Genomic DNA, 19,227 nt, shown 5'->3' with positions numbered 1-19,227 from the left:
AAACCTTAGCTGTAACTCATGCTTATGGAAGCTCGAGCGTATAACAACTAGCTCAGGTTCGGACAACTGCTAAGCCAAACCTTTGCTTAGCTGCCATGCTGCGTTGAGCTAAAAGGATTGGGAAGAAGCAAAAGGGTTGTCATCTCCTGCTTGGGAGCACACGTCAAGTCATGGTTTGGCTTAGCATTACTTGCGAATGTGGCCTGTGACGGCTGTTTTGCTGTTCTTTTATGGGGGAAAAAGCCCCCACATATATTGGATTTCTTTGTTCTTCTGTACAATGGTACCTCAGGTTAAGTACTTAATTTGTTCCAGAGGTCCGTACTTAACCTGAAACTGTTCTTAACCTGAAGCACCACTTTAGCTAATGGGGCCTCCTGCTGCTGCCACGCCGCCGGAGCACAATTTCTGTTCTCATCCTGAAGCAAAGTTCTTAACCCAAGGTAATATTTCTGGGTTAGCGGAGTCTGTAACCTGAAGTGTATGTAACCTGAAGCGTATGTAACTCGAGATACCACAGTATTGCCATTCTACTCACAGAGAAAGAAATCGGGTTACAGTGGTACCTCGGGTTAAGTACTTTATTCGTTCTGGAGGTCCGTTCTTAACCTGAAACTGTTCTTAACATGAAGCACCACTTTAGCCAATGGGGCTTCCCACTGCTGCCACGCCGCCAGAGCACAATTTCTGTTCTCATCCTGAAGCAAAGTTCTTAACCCGAGGTACTATTTCTGGGTTAGCGGAGTCTGTAACCTGAGGCGTATGTAACCTGTAGCGTATGTAACCAGAGGTACCACTGTATTTAAGAATGGTCTAATTCAAAACTGATGCTCTTACAACACCTACACTGTGAAATACCTGCAGAAGGTGGCAGTAGCGATTCTTGTTGGACTAGCTTGTTGGAGCAGTCAGAGAAAAGAAATATACTAGTTCTCTGATATGTATGATCTTCCTTCAGGCGGAGATGAAATAGCTTTCAAAGGCTTAAAGGAGCAAGGGAGTGGGGAGTAATGAAGAACAGGAGTATGTTCTTTCTAGGTGCTGAATGAATTTAGTAGTTCAAATCCAATAATCCAATATAGAGGAGAAACTTGGAGTGTGAAGTAGTTGGTGCTGGGAAGCTTTATTTGCTGGAGCATTCCTTTTTATATTCCATTTATTCCCACCCCCTTTCCCTGGAGCACTTTCCTTACTCATTTATTTCATTTACAATATTTGTATCCCTCTCCATGATAGTGCTTTCTGGATGGCTCACAATAAAACATTTAACACTGGTCTCTTATTGGTCCTTAACTCTGTCTTATCTTTGTTATATTTAAGAGACGTCTTCAATTTTTCCTTTTTTTCCTTTTTTTTTTTTTACTCCTAACCTTTTTCAGATGAACCGTTTTACTGAGCTTTGTTAGCCTGTTCCTCCCCTTGTCTTTTATGTGCCTGAGATTACAGGTTTTTGAAGAACTGTTTTTAGAGGTAGAAAGGAAGCTGATTAACTCAAATGTATTCAAGGTAACATGCAAAATATAATTGCAGTTTCATCAAAACCATGCTAAAACAGGTGCTTAGTTGTCGGTGCTATAAAAATAATAATAGCAAAGTCTTCATTTTGGGCCAAGAATAGAAGGGAATGTGGTGAAACAGTTAAGAAAGATTGAGCTGTATATAGCAGTGTGCTTTGTGTTAGGGCCAAACTAAAGAGGTTTTTCAAAAGCAAGCAGGAGGTGATGGCGCTGAGACTGAAAATCCCCTGTTTGAAGGTGCTGTAGGTGCTAGTGAGGTAGAATTGTTGAAGCAGATTAGTAGATCTGCATGTAGAATCTGTGAGGTCTTTTTGGAGTACAGTGGTACCTCGGGTTACAGACGCTCCAAGTTACAAACTCAGCTAACCCAGAAATAGTACCTCGGGTTAAGAACTTTGCTTCAGGATGAGAACAGAAATCGCACAGCAGCGGTGCAGCAGCAGCAAGAGGCCCCATTAGCTAAAGTGGTGCTTCAGTTTAAGAACAGATCTCCGGAATGAATTAAGTTCTTAACCCGAGGTACCACTGTACAATATACACAGGTCAAACAAAATGCTTAACAATAATACTTAGCCCTTAGACTGTTGAGGTGCTTGGCATGAATCACCTTGGTAATATTTACAACACCCTTGTGACATAACTCTGTGTTTCCACCATAATGAAGTTAGGGAGCTCAAGTTAAAATAATAGTAGCTCAAAACCATCTGGCTCCGTGTTTCCCAAACTTGGGACTTCAGCTGTTTTCAGACTACGATTCCCATCATCTCTGACCACTGGTGATGTTAGCTAGGGACGATGGGAATTGTAGTCCAAAAACAGCTGGGAAACAATGACTAGCTAGTTATTAGCCCAGGCAAGATTTGGACTATCCAGCTTTATGCTTTTAGCTTCTGCTTGCCACCTGCCCTTACTTGGGACTCCCCTATCAGTTTCTTGTCAGAAAATTGTTATCCCTGCTTTCAAATGGACAAACACTCCATCTTCCTGCGTGAAACTGCTGAAATGCTTTAAAATGGCAAAGGATATTCTGAAGGCGCTTCCTTAAGAAAGGGACATCTCAACATGTTTATTTTTCTTTGACACTTTATCATTTTAAAAACAAACCGTTAATGGTTTTCTTACACTTTGTGTGCTTACTCATTGGGGATCACTCCCAAGTAATTCATAGGCTTGCTGCTTTAGCTAAAGTTTCTGTACTTCAAAACACTTGCATGTGTGTTTCAGTGTTGTTCTGGAAATTGCCCACCGTGTGATCAAGCATGTGGACGAACTTTAGGATGTCGGAATCACAAGTGTCCTTCGGTGTGCCACAGAGGTAGGACTGAGCAGGCAATCTTGCTTGTAGTCTTTCATCCTGAATGGTACTTTAAACTTTATGTAGTTGGGTCTTTGTTGGTAATTGTTATAAAAAGGAATATTGTAATCTCTGATTACAGCCAATAGCTTTAATGTTGTTCAAATCATAGCATTTCTGAACCTAGATATATATTTGAGGGTCCAATCCAGGACATTAATGTTTTTTCATAAAAACAGAGTGTAATATGTTGATTAGCACTAGTCATGGTGGTAGAAATTATACCTTGAATTAAATAATCAGTGGTTACTCTTTGGCTTCTTGAGCACTTGAACTGTTTGGGGATGAATCAGTTGTCCACCTCTGTCTAAAGTGTGATAAAAAATTCTTTTTCTTTGCTATATATGCTTTATCAGTTCTACCCACTCCATATTTTTCATATTATGAAAGGATATTCATATTTGTTCCGACATACTCAAATACAAATGTTGAGCCTTTGTGTGGGCAAGGGAAATGTTTGCATCCTTGCAGTGTAATTTCTTTTCTTTTTTTAAAAAAATTGCTTCTTATAAATGTCAGAAATCTGATGCTCACTTCTGACCTTTCAGAAAGTAGAGAAAGGCGTTAACTCTTTTGACATTCAAAACAGATTCGGGGAACATAAGTAGCATGTTCTCTGGGTGGAGTTTGTCCAGACCGATGCCTCCTGAATTCATAATACCATTGTTAATTTTAATTGTACTAAATTGATAACTTCTTATTTAGATCCAGGTAATTAATTGCAAAGTAGTTTTGCTGTTGTAGATTGCATTTAAAAATGTGTTAAGTTTTTCCAAGGTTGGCAACTTGTATTGCTTGTCTTCATTGTAGGTAGCTGCTATCCATGTCCCGAGACTGTAGATGTGAAGTGCAATTGCGGCAAAACTGCTCTCAAAGTGCCATGTGGTAGAGAACGTACCACCAAGGCTCCTAAGTGCAAGGAACCATGCAGGTTAGTATTAAATAGCAATCTAATGCAAATAATTTTTTACTCCCCCTGAATATCAGACCACCGTGTGATATCGCAAACCGCTTTGGAAGTCCCCTAGCTTTCGAAACTAGTGTTGGAAATGGTCTAATTCTGTAATGGCGTAATTAGGTCTTTTGAGATTATTGGCTTCGCAGCAGGTGGAGCTACATTAATACAGTTTAGTGTTTTGAAAGAAGTATGCAGTGCACTGTAAGACTGCAACTTGCAACTCTTGAGAGGCGTTTCAAAGGCTGGTGTTGCTATAGGAAGGTGCTGCTTTGAGTTCCAAATAGTTTTACAAGAGCAGTAGAACCTGAAGCAAGCTTCTCTTAGTATCTTGCAGCACAGTGGGGTGGGCGTTGGAGTGTCAAGGTCGGCTTCCTTTGTAGTGGAGAGGGAGCAATTGAATTTAAAGCTTTCATAATAATATGCTTATTTACAGTTATACAGGTTGAGCAGGAAGTGGTATGGTAGCTACACAAGTAAGGCTGTTAGTGCCAAAGCTGAATTATTCCCGTAGTAATAGAAGCACCCCTAAAGTTCCAAGGCACCTTATTCATTCCAGCTCTGAAAAACCACCAGTGTAAAGAATCTACTTTGGCTCCCAGTTCGTTTACGAGCACAATTCAAAGTTTTGGTATTGACCTTTAGAGCCCTAGATGGCCTTGGCCTTGTATACCTGAAGGAACGTCTTCTTGACTGTTTCCTCACTGTGAGACATGAAGCTACAGGGAACCAGGCAGAGAGCCTTCTCGGTAGTGGCGCCCTCCCTGTGAAACGCCCTTCCATCCGATGTCAAGGAGATAAGCAACTATTTGACTTTCAGAAGACATCTGAAGACAGCCCTGTTCAGGGAAGTTTTTAATGGTTGATGCTTTATTGTGTTTTTAATATTTTGTTGGGAGTCGCCCAGAGTGGCTGGAGCAACCCAGTCAGATGGATGGCATATAAATAATGATTATGATTATGATTATTTGTCCAAATTCAAGCATTCTCTTGGGGCACAACTTTATGTGGCTATAGTGTCAACGCCACACCAAGACTACATAAGAGAACATGCCTATAGCAATAGGGAAAACATCAATTTGAACTGTTTGATGCTAATATAATCCAAGCTGTCAAAAGCAAGCCCTGAAATGAACTTTGTACCGCTTCTGAGAGAGGGCTTTATTAGTATCTGGGAGAAGTCATCTTCATAACTGTAGTAAAGACTCAATAAGAGCTACCCTCTCACAGACTTGGCATCCATGCGTTAAAAGTGCATCCTTGACTGAATGCTCCAGCTCATGTGATTTAATAGAGTGGGCAAGCTACCAAGCATGTTTGAATCTGTCCCAACAAATCCTACACTTAGTTGAAAATATGGTTGTAAGTTTAAAGCTTGCTAAATATAACTGTTTTCATTTTAAAACAATTGAGAAGCGGTGTGTTTTGTCTGTTGCTTTCTTTTATTTTCATTTGTTTTCTTTAAGTAATCTGTAGTGAAATACGATCGCCATTGTCAGAGGAGAGAGTTTCTTTGCTGGCTGCTGTTTACCACGTAGGCTAGGTTTCACCTAGTCCCTGCTATAGCCTCTGCGGTTCTCTAAGATTCGTTCTCCTGCTGCTGTTCTGGATGCTACTGCCTCCTAAGCCAGAAATTAGTTATTTTTCTCCCGCTAGAAACGAGTTATTTTCATAGTGAGGTTACTTGATTATGAATGTTACGGAACCATTTTTTAAAATTTGGTTTTCTATGGAGATAATATGGATAGTGACATGCTTATATATCTTTTCATTCCATCATGACTGGAGCATAACACGTTTGGAAAAGGGATACACAAAGCAAGCAGCTGTGTATATGGCTGTTGTAAACCACTTAGAGCTCTTTTGTTCTAGTAAGTTGTTTTGTTAAATAAATGACTGTAAACCAGTTTTTGTCGCAATTATTGACAGTTCCTGTTTTCATTTTAGGCAGCCACCTACCTGCCATCATGCTGCTCGAGAGAAACACAGCTGCCACTTCGGCCCTTGTCCCCCTTGCCGCCAGCCCTGCAAGAAAACCTTTGAGAAGTGTGGCCACTCCTGCCCTGCTCCTTGCCATGATGAAGCACTTGTAAAACAGACTGGATCGGTGAGAGAACCATGTGATTGCTCCCCGTAGCAGTGTCACCACTTTCAGGGAGAAGTGTGCTGGTTCCACAGGAATCAGTCAGTTGGTATAGCTCAGCTGGTAGAGCAAGAGACTGTTAATCTCAGGGTCAGAGGTTCAAGCCCCACTTTGGGCAAAAGATTCCTGCATTGCAAGGGGCTTGGACTAGATGATCCTCGCTGTCCCTTCCAACTCTATGATTCTGTGATTATCCCCTTCCATATAATCTTCCCACTTGAGATGTTGCTAGAACCCATCCAAAAGTGACAGCCTGTCAGGGGCTGGACTGAGGAGGAATTGTGGGAGCCCCCCCCCCCTTTTTCTGAACCTTCCCAAGGGCAGGAGGACAGTATTGATTTAGAACAGTGGTTTGCAGAGGAGCATAATCCAGAGGGGAAAAACTGGGTGAGGAACAGCTAGAAGAGGAAACACCAGGAGAGAGACAGCTGGCAGGATTCAGTGTCCTTGGACAGCATTCCTGACCCCCCTTCACCTAAGACTAGATGGGCTTTGAGAGTCATAGAACAGAGAGCGCAGAGGCAACAAACTCAGATTACCAGATGTAGGAGTGACATAGATAAATGGGGACGGAGGGGGTAAACCTTAACTGGGAGCAACGCCATTTCTGGAGAGAGATACATTCCTTTGTCTCTCGCTGTGATTGTTAAAAAAGCTAACTGGTAAGAATGCTCCTTTTGTTTGATCTGCTTATTTACTGCCTGACACAGCCGTACTGCTATCATTAAGAACTGGTGATTGGTTTTCACGACTTTAATGGTTGTGGTGTGTTGAGTTCTAATAAGTAAAGGATGTTTGTTGAGATTGGGGGTAGACCATCTAGGCATGGTTAGCTTTTATAATATGTGCTGTATAACAACAAATTTCTTTCATCCCAGCATCAGCCAGCAGGCCCTTGGGAACAGTCAGCTGAGCCTACATTTATTCAGACAGCATTGCCTTGCCCTCCATGTCAAGTTCCTATTCCAACGTGAGTATGAAAATATGCTTTGAAATGACATATTTCTATGTGTTCGGGTGGCATGGCCCTGCCTGTGCTGTGACTTGCTGTTACCAAAATGCATTTTCTTTAAAGCTGTTTCTAGAGGTAAAGCCAGATCAGTTAAAAAGACTAAACAGTTGGAGATCCGTAGCCTAGTACAGTCATACCTTGGTTTTCAAATAGCTTAGTTCTCAAACGTTTTGGCTTCCGAAAGCCACAAACCCAGAAGTGATTGTTCCGGTTTGCGAACTATTTTTGGAAGCCAAATGTCCGATGGGGGAGCTTCCTGCAACCAATCAGAAGCCGCACTTTGGTTTCCGAATGTTTTGGAAGTCAAACAGACTTCCGGAATGGATTCCAAGGTACAACTGTACAACTGTACATGTTTGGCTGTCAGCTGCAAAATTTGCTCACGGTAATCCAGCAGAGTTCGTGTTGACTTGGTGGAGCTTGCGCAGAAGAACTTCCCAGTGGATTGTGCCTGTCTGAGAGTGCCTAAGTTGTGTGCAAAGTTCAGCATTACTGGACTTTGCCCACAACCTGTGAATTTCATTTGTTGCATATTTATACACACAAAGTATATCTGAGAGTTTCCTATTCACTAAACAAAAGAGAGTACCACTCCAACAGCTCGCTTATCTGTCTGATAGCTACAATAGATATATTTTTATTACGTTTATCGTACCTTTCTTCCGTTAGATATCCCAAGGGAGCCCGCATGTGGTTCCCAGATGGTCACCCATCCAGATACTGACCAGAGTTGGATCTGCTTAGCTACAGCATCATGGTGGCCTCCTTTGCCTTTAAACCATACTGTGTCAGCCCCCTCCCACCCCCCGCAACCCTGGCCAATCCTTCATCTGTCTATGTAGCATGCCAGGGACAAGTAGACTAAGTAAATAAATAAGAATTTTCTAAATTTCTCAGATGTACTTGCACCTGAGGGAGTTGGGAAGAGGAGAGGAAATTACAACACTGGAGCCTGCCACCATGTAATGAGTTTGGGTGTGAAATAAGACCCTGTTGTGCTTCCAGTGACATAACTGGGAGCTCATACTTGGTTATCGAGAGACCACCTTCCAGGGGTTTTTTGGGGGTTGGAGTGGGGAGCCCAGTTAGGAATGTAACTGGGTCAACCATCACTACGTACAATTTACTTAGTGCTGTAAAAGCTATTGCTCACTGTTAGAAGAAAACACATCTTTTCTTTCAATTGACGTTGTAACAAATGGCCACATTCTGATGGCCATACTTGCAGCTTCTAATTGGCCAGTGAATTTCAGGTGGTTGATTAACTGAGGAAATGATATTCAAATTGTTTGACCTTATATTTATTTATTTCCTTTATTTTGTTCTTGTGTATTTACAGGCAATGCCTTGGGAAACATGAGGTGAGTTATAAAAACTGTAATATTTCAGAGTAAATCTGAAAAATGCATAATTTGGTTTTAATCGGAGGTTTCGAAATGAAGCCTTTGCGTTTGCCATGAGGTTCGTTTGCAAATGGAAGTATCCTGCTTTCCCCCTTGAAAGCGACAAATTGTTTTGTCGTTTGAGATCTGCTGGGATTTCTATCAAGACTATTGCAAAATTGTTTTAGGAAATTTATAAGAGTGAACTACTTATTAACCTTGATGAAACTTTAAACTTTTGACATCGCGTTTCAAGAAATGTGGAATGCTGGCAAAATGCTCTTCTGTTCGTGTTTACTGGGATGATTTAGGATGAGCTCTGGTTTTATAGCGCTTGCTATTTTATGGCTTTTCCAAAATGTTTGGAAATGTTTAAACGATCTCTTCTCATGCAGTTTATATCGCTGGCCTGATACGTTCTGTGGCTGTTTGAGGAACATCTGCAAAATATGTTTTGTAAATTGATATTAACTATCACCTACGCTAGTATGATGCCTAAAGTGGAATATGAGAGCTCGAATTGTAAGGCAGGGACGTTATGACTTTCAGCTGAATGTTACACAGTGAGGCCCTGTGGTGATCTGAGAGCTTTGTCTGAAGTTATTTTAACATTTGGTAGTATAAATGAAAACAAGCATGAACACTGTCTTGAATTAAGCAATGGTAATAATTTTCTATGGGAAGTTACAAAACAATGAAGATCTGAGTGGATTTATGGTTTTTGTGCAGAGGAGAAGTGACTTGACCATCTAGGCACAACAAACCCATTAGAAAAATAATAATTTTGGGGAAAATCTATACTTTTTCATTGTTAACGTAGAGATGGTATCAAGTTTGAACCACGGCTTAATCTGATGTGGTGATAGCTATTGAAGCCTAAAAATGTGTGTACATAAATGAAATTTCTTGAGGCAACTTTATAAAAGTGCAACTAATTTTTTAAGTATATTTTGCTAACTTAGGTTCTTTCAGTAGTTAACATAAAAATGGTTAAAGTACAATATGCACGGTAAAAGAAAAATTAACAGTATAAAACCAATTTCAGCAGTAAAATTAAATATAAACAGGTCTTAACTTTAAAAAGGCCAAAACCTCAGAATGGTTCAGCTAAAATGAAAATCTGGTCCCTTTTTGAAATGCATTTATGTGATGAGAATGAGATTGACAGGCTTTTGTTCTGGTGAAGTAGTCGTTATTGGCTTCTGCACAATGTAGTTTGTGCAAGCCAGGTGACCTAGCCTATATGAATGTAAGATTGAGTTTCAGCTAAACCATAATTGTGATAAAAAAGTGAGGACCTCACTAAAACATTGCCGTATATCCTCCTTCCTAATGGAGTTTCCTGTTCAGGGTTCCAACCAGGTATTTCCTCCAATCAGGACATCCCACTCTTTTCTCACCCTGATTAATCACATGATTAATGGATTGTGTAAGGGTTGATGTTTCGTTCTTCTCTCTCCCCTCCCACCCCCACATCCAATCACCCCCCCCTAAAAATGTGTGTGTTGTGTTTGTGCAAGCCTTAAGGTTCTTCCCAAGCATGCTGATATTTCCCTTTTGTTTTTAGTTGCCTGATTTGGGCCACAGTGCCGGCAGCTCTCTCAACCTCAATTAGTTGTTAGGAGGAGTGATTTATTAGACTTCCAAGTAGTCCAATGTAACAGAAATGAATTTAAGTGAACTCATTAACAGTTATGCACAATTGTACAGTCTTTTGAGCAGTGGACCATGTGATTTCAGATGACTTGGGGGAATTTAGAAAACTGAAAGTTTATGTAATACAAACTAGTATTGGCTTGGACACGGGTGGCGCTGTGGGTTAAACCACAGAGCCTAGGGCTTGCCGATCAGAAGGTCGGCGGTTCGAATCCCCATGACGGGGTGAACTCCTGTTGCTTGGTCCCTGCTCCTGCCAACCTAGCAGTTCGAAAGCACGTCAAGTGCAAGTAGATAAATAGGTACCGCTCCGGCGGGAAGGTAAACGGCGTTTCCATGCGCTGCTGTGGTTCGCCAGAAGCGGCTTAGTCATGCTGGCCACATGACCTGGAAGCTGTACGCTGACTCCCTCGGCCAATAGAGCGAGATGAGCGCCGCAACCCCAGAGTCGGTCACGACTGGACCTAATGGTCAGGGGTCCCTTTACCTTTACCTAGTATTGGCTTAGGCAGTAGATTTCCTCAAGCTCTACTGGAAGTGAATTCAGGAACGCCATGTGGCTATAACATCTTCTAAAATCATGTGTTAGATCTCATCAGCTAATGTGTAGGACTCAAACAAAACATTTATCCTCTTGTGCTTTGTTCAAGTCATGTAATACTCCATGCTTTGAAACGAATGCTTAGATGGAACAGTCTGAAAGTAATTGACCGGCCACTTAGAAGGCTAGTATTCTAAATGTCACGTTAGTGGGTCTGCAAGTGTTGTAATCTACATTGGTCCGCTACAGAGAATACTATTTGTGTACAAGCTCATCTTCAAACAAGTGTGGGTGGATTGATATGGACCTACTAGTCTTGTCGTATTACCCCATTCATGTGGAGAAAGTCAAGGTAGCTGTGTTGACTCATGAGACAGATGTCAAAATCTGTGTTAGGGCAATGTGTTTATTAGGCAGACAATATAATGTAAACTTTCAAGTTCTCCAGAATTTTTCATTGGGATAGATGGTAAACAGATTGAGACAAGGGAGGAAAAAGTTGGCTGTTGATGGAGTCTGCATCTGAAAATAGTCTTAAAATGGACGATGGGAGGAGGCAGCAGGCTCTGTTAGGTATAAGGCAGGGTTCAGGTTGCACTTGCAGATGTTGGGAAGAAGGAACATCCATCCATATTAGAGAATATAAAATTCAGCTGTTACTCAGATCTGTCTCCATCCTTAGGTGAAACTTACACCTTTCTTACTCCTATTTTTCTCCTACCAAAGAACCTGTGTGTTTCACCGGACTCAAGCTATCTTGATGTCATTTTAACTACTACAACAGTAGCTTCCTATGGATGCCATGAATACTAACAGTAACATTTGATTCAGTGCATTTTGATTACATGATTATAATTCTTTATGGGTCACTTTGCTATCATATTGAAATTACTATCAAATTCTAATGTTCTGTAAATGCATGTGATTGATTTTCCTCTTTGGCATAAATTGCACCTCTTAGGATGCTGGTTTATAACGTCTTCATTTTCCGGTTTCTAAGAATGCAAAGGAAGCATACCAATTATCGGCCTATAAGCCAGTAATGAAATTACCAAATCATAAGTCCTGCCAAAGGGGATGCTTTGCTTCTATGGTGATTGCTTTTAATTTTGATTTGGTCAAAAACCCAATTTCTCATAGATGTATAATAGTGTGCATATCAACTTAGTGGGGTTTGACTAACTTATTTTCTAAATTTATACTTTTAAAAATGCAGATTTTAAAAAAGCCCTTCTTGGTACAAGGGAAAGAAATGAGTTGTATATTTCTTAGCTAGATAGCCTCAGACTACTTTCTTGTTCAATGTTGTTTACATTTCTTGGCACAGAGTGTGGCCTTTCATTTTTATTCCAGACTTCAGCAAGAAACTTCATGTTTTTTTAATTACTTTTCTGTTACACAAACATACAAACAAGAAGGAGAAGACATAACATGCAGTGCAGACCATATTGGCAATTGCAATGTTTTGAAAAAGTTTAACATCAAATACGTAGCTGTGGTTGACTCATCTCTGTGTCAGTTATTCCAGTGTAAATATAGATATACATAAGGGAATCTGGGAACTTTTATAAAATCGGGGGAAGTTTGCACAGCCTTGAAATGACTTATCATTCTAGATGGTGATTGACAGCTAATTTGTCACTAGAGCCAAGTAATGCTAAACTGCTACCTCTGTGTTCATTACCTTGCACATTCTTCCTTCTTTTGTCTTTTGGTTCTCTTACAATCCTCCATAAGTGTGTGATCCTTATAACTTTTTCACTGCCATCTTGATCGCAGCCTTCATCTCCCTCCTCCTCTCTCTCTCTCTTACTAAGAGTTAAAATTAGCACTCGTCTGGATAATAGAAATAAGCTTATTTTGTATCTTCAGATTTCTCATCTCCATCCTCTTTAACACCTGTTCTACCTTCTGTTGTTCATATTCCTTTTTCTGGTCATGATTTTGATGTGTTGCCTTTTGCTGCTCCCTCTTTTCCATTGTTTGTCTTTTCCTTCAGTGAGTTCACATTTTCAAGACATTACATTTCTTCTTCCCTGCTTCTGTATTGCTGGGACATCACCAGTATTTCAAGCAGGGATAACCAACATGGTGCCCTCCAGATGTTGCTGAATTCCAACTCTCATCAGCCCCAGCCGGTGTGACCAGTATTCAAGGGTGATGGGAGTTGTAGTCTTTATGCAGAAATAGGTGCCAAAACTGTAGCCGCCCTTGTCCATTTCAAACAACAAAAAAGCTACACTTCAGTAACATGCTATCTAGTTTGCATAAATTATTCCCCATTCCTTAACACTTGTGTTTGTAATATCATGCTGAAATGCCATTAATTCCACATCTTTTCAGAACAATTTGCTGGCACAGTAAATTTCAATGTTAGGCTGTAAACATTCCAGTAGAAGTCATTTTTTATACTGCTTTCTCATTATAATAGGATTATTCTTGCTATCCTGCTGCTTATATAGAGCCGGGCTTTTTGTTCGTTAGCTGAAAAGCTATTCTGAGTGATGTTTTAATTCAAACTTCTGACCGTGTTCCAGGATGCTGACTCCAATATGTTGTTGCAGCCAATGTGTTTCTATTGCAAAAAACAGTAGTGTTATGATTTGTCCTTTTTCTTCACCTGGTAATATTTAGTAATATTAAATATGTGACGTGTTGTTAGTTTCCAGACCTTACAAATGACCATTTAAGTGGAGAGGTGTCAGCTGAAGGCCAGGAAAAAACCCCAACCACTATTGTCTGTGAAGTTAGATCTTTATTCAAAGAAACCAAATCAATGCAGGCCTCGTGACCCCAGCAACTCTTCCCCAAAGGTCTTGCCTCGATGAGGCAGTTGCAAGGACTGAAAGTCCCCATCTTCCCACCACTCTCTTAGACTCCTTCCCTGGGTCCTTCCCCAGCAACTTGAGGCTCCTTTGCCTTGCTTCTCTTTGATGGGAGACTAGGGAGAGCAGCCTGCCTCCATTCTACCTCTTGACACCCCTCTCCTTTCTAGCCTCCACCTCTGATTCAGCCCCTTCCCACTCACTAAACCCTGTTTTCAGCTTCTGACGCTTCCTCCAGTCTGTCTGCTCCCTCTTCTCCTTCTCATCGTTGTTCCAACACCAATCCCCAGGCTCTGAGCCTTCTTCCCCTGGGGGTTCCTCAGCTGTTGCCTCACACCACTGCTCTGCATCCAGCCAGTCCGTGACAAGAAGGTGCAGGAAAGCTTGCAATGAGATGATGTTGCATTACTAAGCATTATGTCAGGGGTTATGACACGGGTGGTGCTGTGGGTTAAACCACAGAGCCTAGGACTTGCCGATCAGAAGGTCGGCTGTTCGAATCCCCGCCACGGGGTGAGCTCCCGTTGCTCGGTCCCTGCTCCTGCCAACCTAACAGTTCGAAAGCACATCAAAGCACAAGTAGATAAATAGGTACCGCTGCGGTGGGAAGGTAAACAGCATTTCTGTGTGCTGCTGTGGTTTGCCAGAAGTGGCTTAGTCATGCTGGCCACATGACTACGCCGGCTCCCTCAGCCAATAAAGCGAGATGAGCGCCGCAACCCCAGAGTCGGTCACGACTGGACCTAATGGTCAGGGGTCCCTTTATCCCTTTAACTTTATGACACATCAGGTCCAAGAACCAAACGTGACTCTCGAGGCCTCTGTCTGGCCCTCGGGGACTCATCCCAGGCCAGACACCTTCTTGAACCACACCCCTTGCACTCGAAGTTGCTGTCCATCTAGCATTTCAAGTTTCTTCGTAAGGAAACCAGGAACTTAATTTGTATCTCAAGGTAAACCCAAATTTTGGAATGGAAACTTAAGTCTTTTTTTAAAAAGTACGCTGTAACATATTTTTCTATGGTTCTTCTCTCCCTCCCTCCCTCTCTCTAATTTGACATAAAGTCCAAGAGTTTCTGACTTCATTTTGTTTTCACCTTCCACTGCCAGTGTCGTTGGCTTATAACAAGCCTAATGTTTGCTGAAAGAGGAACATATAAATTTATATTGGAGGAGGATGTATTATTTATATGAACGTGGGGTTTCCCCCCCTGCAACCTGTCTCCTGAAGAAAACATTTTCTTCAGTGTTTTTGCTAATTCTCACCTCTCCCTAAATGGATGTTGGCTGGTTCCTCTGTTCTACCTCTTATCGTCCTCTGTGAGCTACCTTGATGTTTTGGATTTGTGAAAATGTTTGTTTTTAGCGGAAGTAATAATTTGAAGAAATTGCAGCTAAGCAGAAGATACTGGAACTTCAAAGCATTCCTTACATGCTGTTCTTTCAGGCATGGAAATGGATTTGGTGTTAGAAGCTAACAGCAGAAAGTCTTACACAGCCCAGTTGCTTGTGCTCTTGGTGGATGTGACTGTACTCAATTCTCTGACTAAAAAGCAGATTGTGAGGGGAATTGCAGATGTGGTTTGTAGCAAGCCAGCCATCTAGTTACAACTTAATTAATTTTTTTAGCAGGAGAGTTTTGTGTAGCTCCTTCCGTGACTTGATTTCTCTATTTTACTTCCTCCTTAGACCCCTCTACAGTCTACTCCAAACTGGTGCCCTTCCATCGACCCCACACATCATGGCCAATGGTTAAGGATGGTGGCCATTACAGTACAATATATGGAGGGCACCAGTTTGGGGAAGGCTGAGCTACATGTTCTTGAGACAATACAATCAATGCTGACCATCAAGCTTTCTCACCTGTATGTTCCAGGAGCTGTGGTTCAATGTCTACTCATGGCTTTTCAGCATGTTTCTTAACACGCAAGCTGTGTAAACATGCTCTAAAGTAAAAGAACATGTAGAAGTTTTCATATGTTCCTGGAACCTCATGGGACCAAACCCAAAGTTAGTTTCTGCCATATCGCTCAAGGGCTAAGCAAAGTAGATTTGGCATCTTGTCCTATTCCAGTGTAGGGCTAAATAAATAAGCTGAAGATTTTCCCCTGGCAGGACTCTACCGTGTATAGAATGATTTTTTAAAAGCCACTATGCCCATCGATTAAGGGACGCGGGTTGCGCTGTGGGTAAAACCTCAGCGCCTAGGACTTGCCGATTGCATGGTCGGCGGTTCGAATCCCCGCGGCGGGGTGTGCTCCCGTCGTTCGGTCCCAGTGCCTGCCAACCTAGCAGTTCGAAAGCACCCCCGGGTGCAAGTAGATAAATAGGGACCGCTTACCAGCGGGAAGGTAAACGGCGTTCCGTGTGCTGTGCTCGCCTAATGCAGCTTGTCACGCTGGCCACGTGACCCGGAAGTGTCTGCGGACAGCGCTGGCTCCCGGCCTATAGAGTGAGATGAGCGCACAACCCTAGAGTCTGTCAAGACTGGCCTGTACGGGCAGGGGTACCTTTACCTTTACCTTTATGCCCATCGATTACAGAAGTAGGTATTCACTGGAAAGCCAGAGCGGTGTAATGATTAGGGTATGTTACCGGAAAAATCCGAGGGCTCCCTTGGACAAAAAGTAAAGACACCAACCAGAGTAAATTGGAGCAAATCAGCAGCCTGTAGGCTTGGCCTTTATTGAACTGTTGCAACAGGGTGCTCCCCTCACTTGCAGGAGAGAGGAAAGACACAGGAAAATGGTGTGCAAGGTCTTATAAAGACTTTTGAAATTCCCATCCTGTAGATCATGCCCACCCTCAGAAACATCATGCATACATCACAGAAAGGAGGGGTTGAGGGAGGAGCTGTGGTGGTAACCTGAGTGTCCTGTCACCTGGCTGGTTCCCCCTTTCCCCCTCCCCATGAGTACTTTCCAGGTGACAGAGGGGAGTTTGCAGTTTTCTGCCCCCAGAGGGAAGAGCTGATTATTGTCCTTTGTTCCAGTCTGTGCTGAATCCACTCCCATATGCAAGTTCTTTGTGATCTTGATGGTCTTCTGTCTAGGACCATCAGAGTTGGCATAGCAACTGGGCAGGGCTCCTGTGGATGTGCTGGTATGCTGAAGGGATTATGGTGCCCTGTATCAAACCTTCCCCATTTTGTAGTCCTTCCTTCATGGAGTAAAATAAAAGTGGAACAGTGCAAATCCGATGTATGGTTGATTTTCTATGAATTTATAACAGAAGCGTAGCGTATGTAGTGTGTGAGTGTGTGTGAAGTTTGTACAAACTGAATGATTAGGGGGGTGGGTTCCTGCTACAGGTATAAGACCAGGGAAATCCAGGTTCAAATACCCACTAAGCCTTGAAACCCACTGGGTTGGGACAGTCACTACTTCTCACCTTTACCTACCAAAGAAGATAGTTTGTGGAATGTTCTCCCCAGAGAGGCTCGCCTGGCGCCTTCATTACATATATTTAGGCACCAGGCAAAAACATTCATCTTCTCCTACGCCTTTGGCTAATTAAACAATCATTGGCCTTTTAAACTGTGTTGTAGGGTGGTGTTTTGGTTTGCTACTATGTTTTTCTGTTTTATATTGCAAACTATCATGTGATATTCGGATAAAGGGAGATATAAAACGTAATTAATAATAATAATAATAGCAATAGGGGCATGTATGCTGCCTTGAGCTCCTTGGAGAAAATACAGACTATAAGTGCCATGTTTTTGTTGGATTTTTTAGAATATAAACTTTTAAGAATGTAGCTGATAAAAGAGACAATGTATACCCAAATTTTCTTAATTCTGGAGGATTTTCTTAATTCTGATTGGACTTAACTGCCTGATAAAGAATCATCCCACACTAACAAGTTTCAGTTGTCCCATGACAAATTGAACTGATGGATGTTGTGTTATCTACTGGATTTTATGGGGTAGTCGATGCTAAGGTTTGTAACTAGGGCTGCAATCCTATATACAGTTACCTGGGAATACCTCCAAGTGAACTCAGTTTGACTTACTTGTGAGTAGACAAGTATAAAATTGTATTTTGCCTGTTCAGGCTTATTTTATCATGTATTATTATGGATTTTAAAACCTATAATGGGACGTGGGTGGCGCTGTGGGTTAAACCACAGAGCCTAGGACTGGCCGATCAGAAGGTTGGCGGTTCGAATCCCCGCAACGGAGTGAGCTCCCATTGCTCGGTCCCTGCTCCTGCCAACCTAGCAGTTCGAAAGCACGTCAAAGTGCAAGTAGATTAATGGGTACTGCTCCGGCGGGAAGGTAAACGGCATTTCCGTGCGCTGCTCTGGTTCGCCAGAAGTGGCTTAGTCATGCTGGCCACATGACCCGGAAGCTGTACGCTGGCTCCCTTGGCCAATAAAGCGAGATGAGCGCCGCAACCCCAGAGTCGGTCACAACTGGACCGAATGGTCAGGGGTCACCTTTACCTTTATTATGGATTTTAAAACCTATAATGCAAACATGTAAGCTAGTGGCAGTTTTGAAGGGAATATTTTTCCAGAGTTTCAGTTGCATAGTTTCCAAGAATACAACCTTATACCAAAACAAGTTATCAGAGGGCAAACTCTAGAATGTGTATTTCATCATAATCACTGATCTCCAGCAATATATCTGCCACACTTCAGAAAACCTTTCAGGAGTCCAATTATTGTCAGCATTACTTAAATGTCAAGTTCACCCCAGTTCCTGTTTGTGCATGTTTCTGTACTTTTCCTTCTGTCTCAGAAAGAGAGAGAATTATGGATTGTCTGCCTTGTCTGGAATATCTTTAGTTCTGATTTGGATGCCTATCAAAAGCAGAATTGATATGGAGTTTTCATATGCTGTTTGGTAATTCTGTTGTGCCCATGGTCAAGTTTTAATTCTTATTTTATGGAAACTGTTGAAAGTTGTCCACAGTGGTCCCCATACAAGTTGTCTTCCATCTTTCAGGTGAGTCCATTGGCATGTCATGCTGTGGGACCCTACTCCTGCAAAAGGTTGTGTGGAAGGCTCCTTGACTGCCAGAATCATACTTGCACGAAGGAATGCCATAAAGTTACTGACACAGATAGTAACAACGATGTCCATAAGGTAAGCTTGACCTTTCTTGCAGGAGAGCAAAAACACCTTGCTCTCAGGTGCTGCAAAATGCAGCCAGCTCAGACACTTTTAAATGTTTTTGGTGTATGGTTCAGTTAGGTTTGACTGTCCATATTAAATGGCAAGGGTTGTGCGTGAGAAAGCACCTGCTTGTACTTTAAATAATAAAACGTGCCCATTCTTCAGTGGATTCTGGAGTTTTGTGGAGTTAAAATTTTAATCCAGAAATAATACGTAACAGTCTTGCATGGTTTCTGTTCTTCATGGAAGTTCCTTGTTGGAATTTTAATAGTGTGAGTCAGTTGATAATGCCAGGTAAAATATATGAAATGGAAAGCAATAGCACTTCATATTACCATTGTGACAATTATTTCTTATACCATTATTGCTCTATTTTTTAAACTGTTGACCGGAGAGATGTCAGGCATCCACCACAACCCATAAGACCTCTTTCCTCAGCAACAATTGCCAGTTCAGACATCATCAGTGTACATGTGAAGTCAGTTTTTTTAAAAAAATTATTGGAAGCCCTTTTTGTTTGTTATAAAGAAATGGATATGGCTTTATTCTAATGTTTTATCATTATTTAGCTTCTGACAGTTTAAACTACAAATACCAGAACAAAATAAACATCAAATAAAAAGAACAATACAGCACAATTGTCTAAGTTTCTGATACCCATTTTTGTTTTTATTACTGATCTGGTATTGATTGAGATCATTACGTAATATTTATAAATATGTG

At 41.7% G+C, this 19,227-nt stretch overlaps 1 protein-coding gene across 14 annotated transcripts in view; it reads left to right on the top strand.

Annotated features, from left to right (window-relative positions):
* Positions 1-19,227, top strand: part of LOC114604708 (NF-X1-type zinc finger protein NFXL1) — a 79,882-nt gene that overhangs the window by 38,018 nt on the left and 22,637 nt on the right. For all 14 annotated transcript variants that reach the window (XM_077934340.1, XM_077934341.1, XM_077934345.1 and 11 more), the window contains 6 exons: positions 2,742-2,832; positions 3,682-3,802; positions 5,774-5,933; positions 6,848-6,939; positions 8,321-8,342; positions 18,334-18,474. In XM_077934340.1, coding sequence (XP_077790466.1) covers positions 2,742-2,832; positions 3,682-3,802; positions 5,774-5,933; positions 6,848-6,939; positions 8,321-8,342; positions 18,334-18,474 — 627 coding nt within the window. The remainder of the gene's footprint in view (positions 1-2,741; positions 2,833-3,681; positions 3,803-5,773; positions 5,934-6,847; positions 6,940-8,320; positions 8,343-18,333; positions 18,475-19,227) is intronic.

This window comes from Podarcis muralis, chromosome 9, assembly GCF_964188315.1.
Source record: "Podarcis muralis chromosome 9, rPodMur119.hap1.1, whole genome shotgun sequence".
NCBI lineage: Eukaryota > Metazoa > Chordata > Lepidosauria > Squamata > Lacertidae > Podarcis > Podarcis muralis.
Note: the sequence above shows the minus strand (reverse complement) of the source record. Positions and strands in the feature narration are given on the sequence as shown.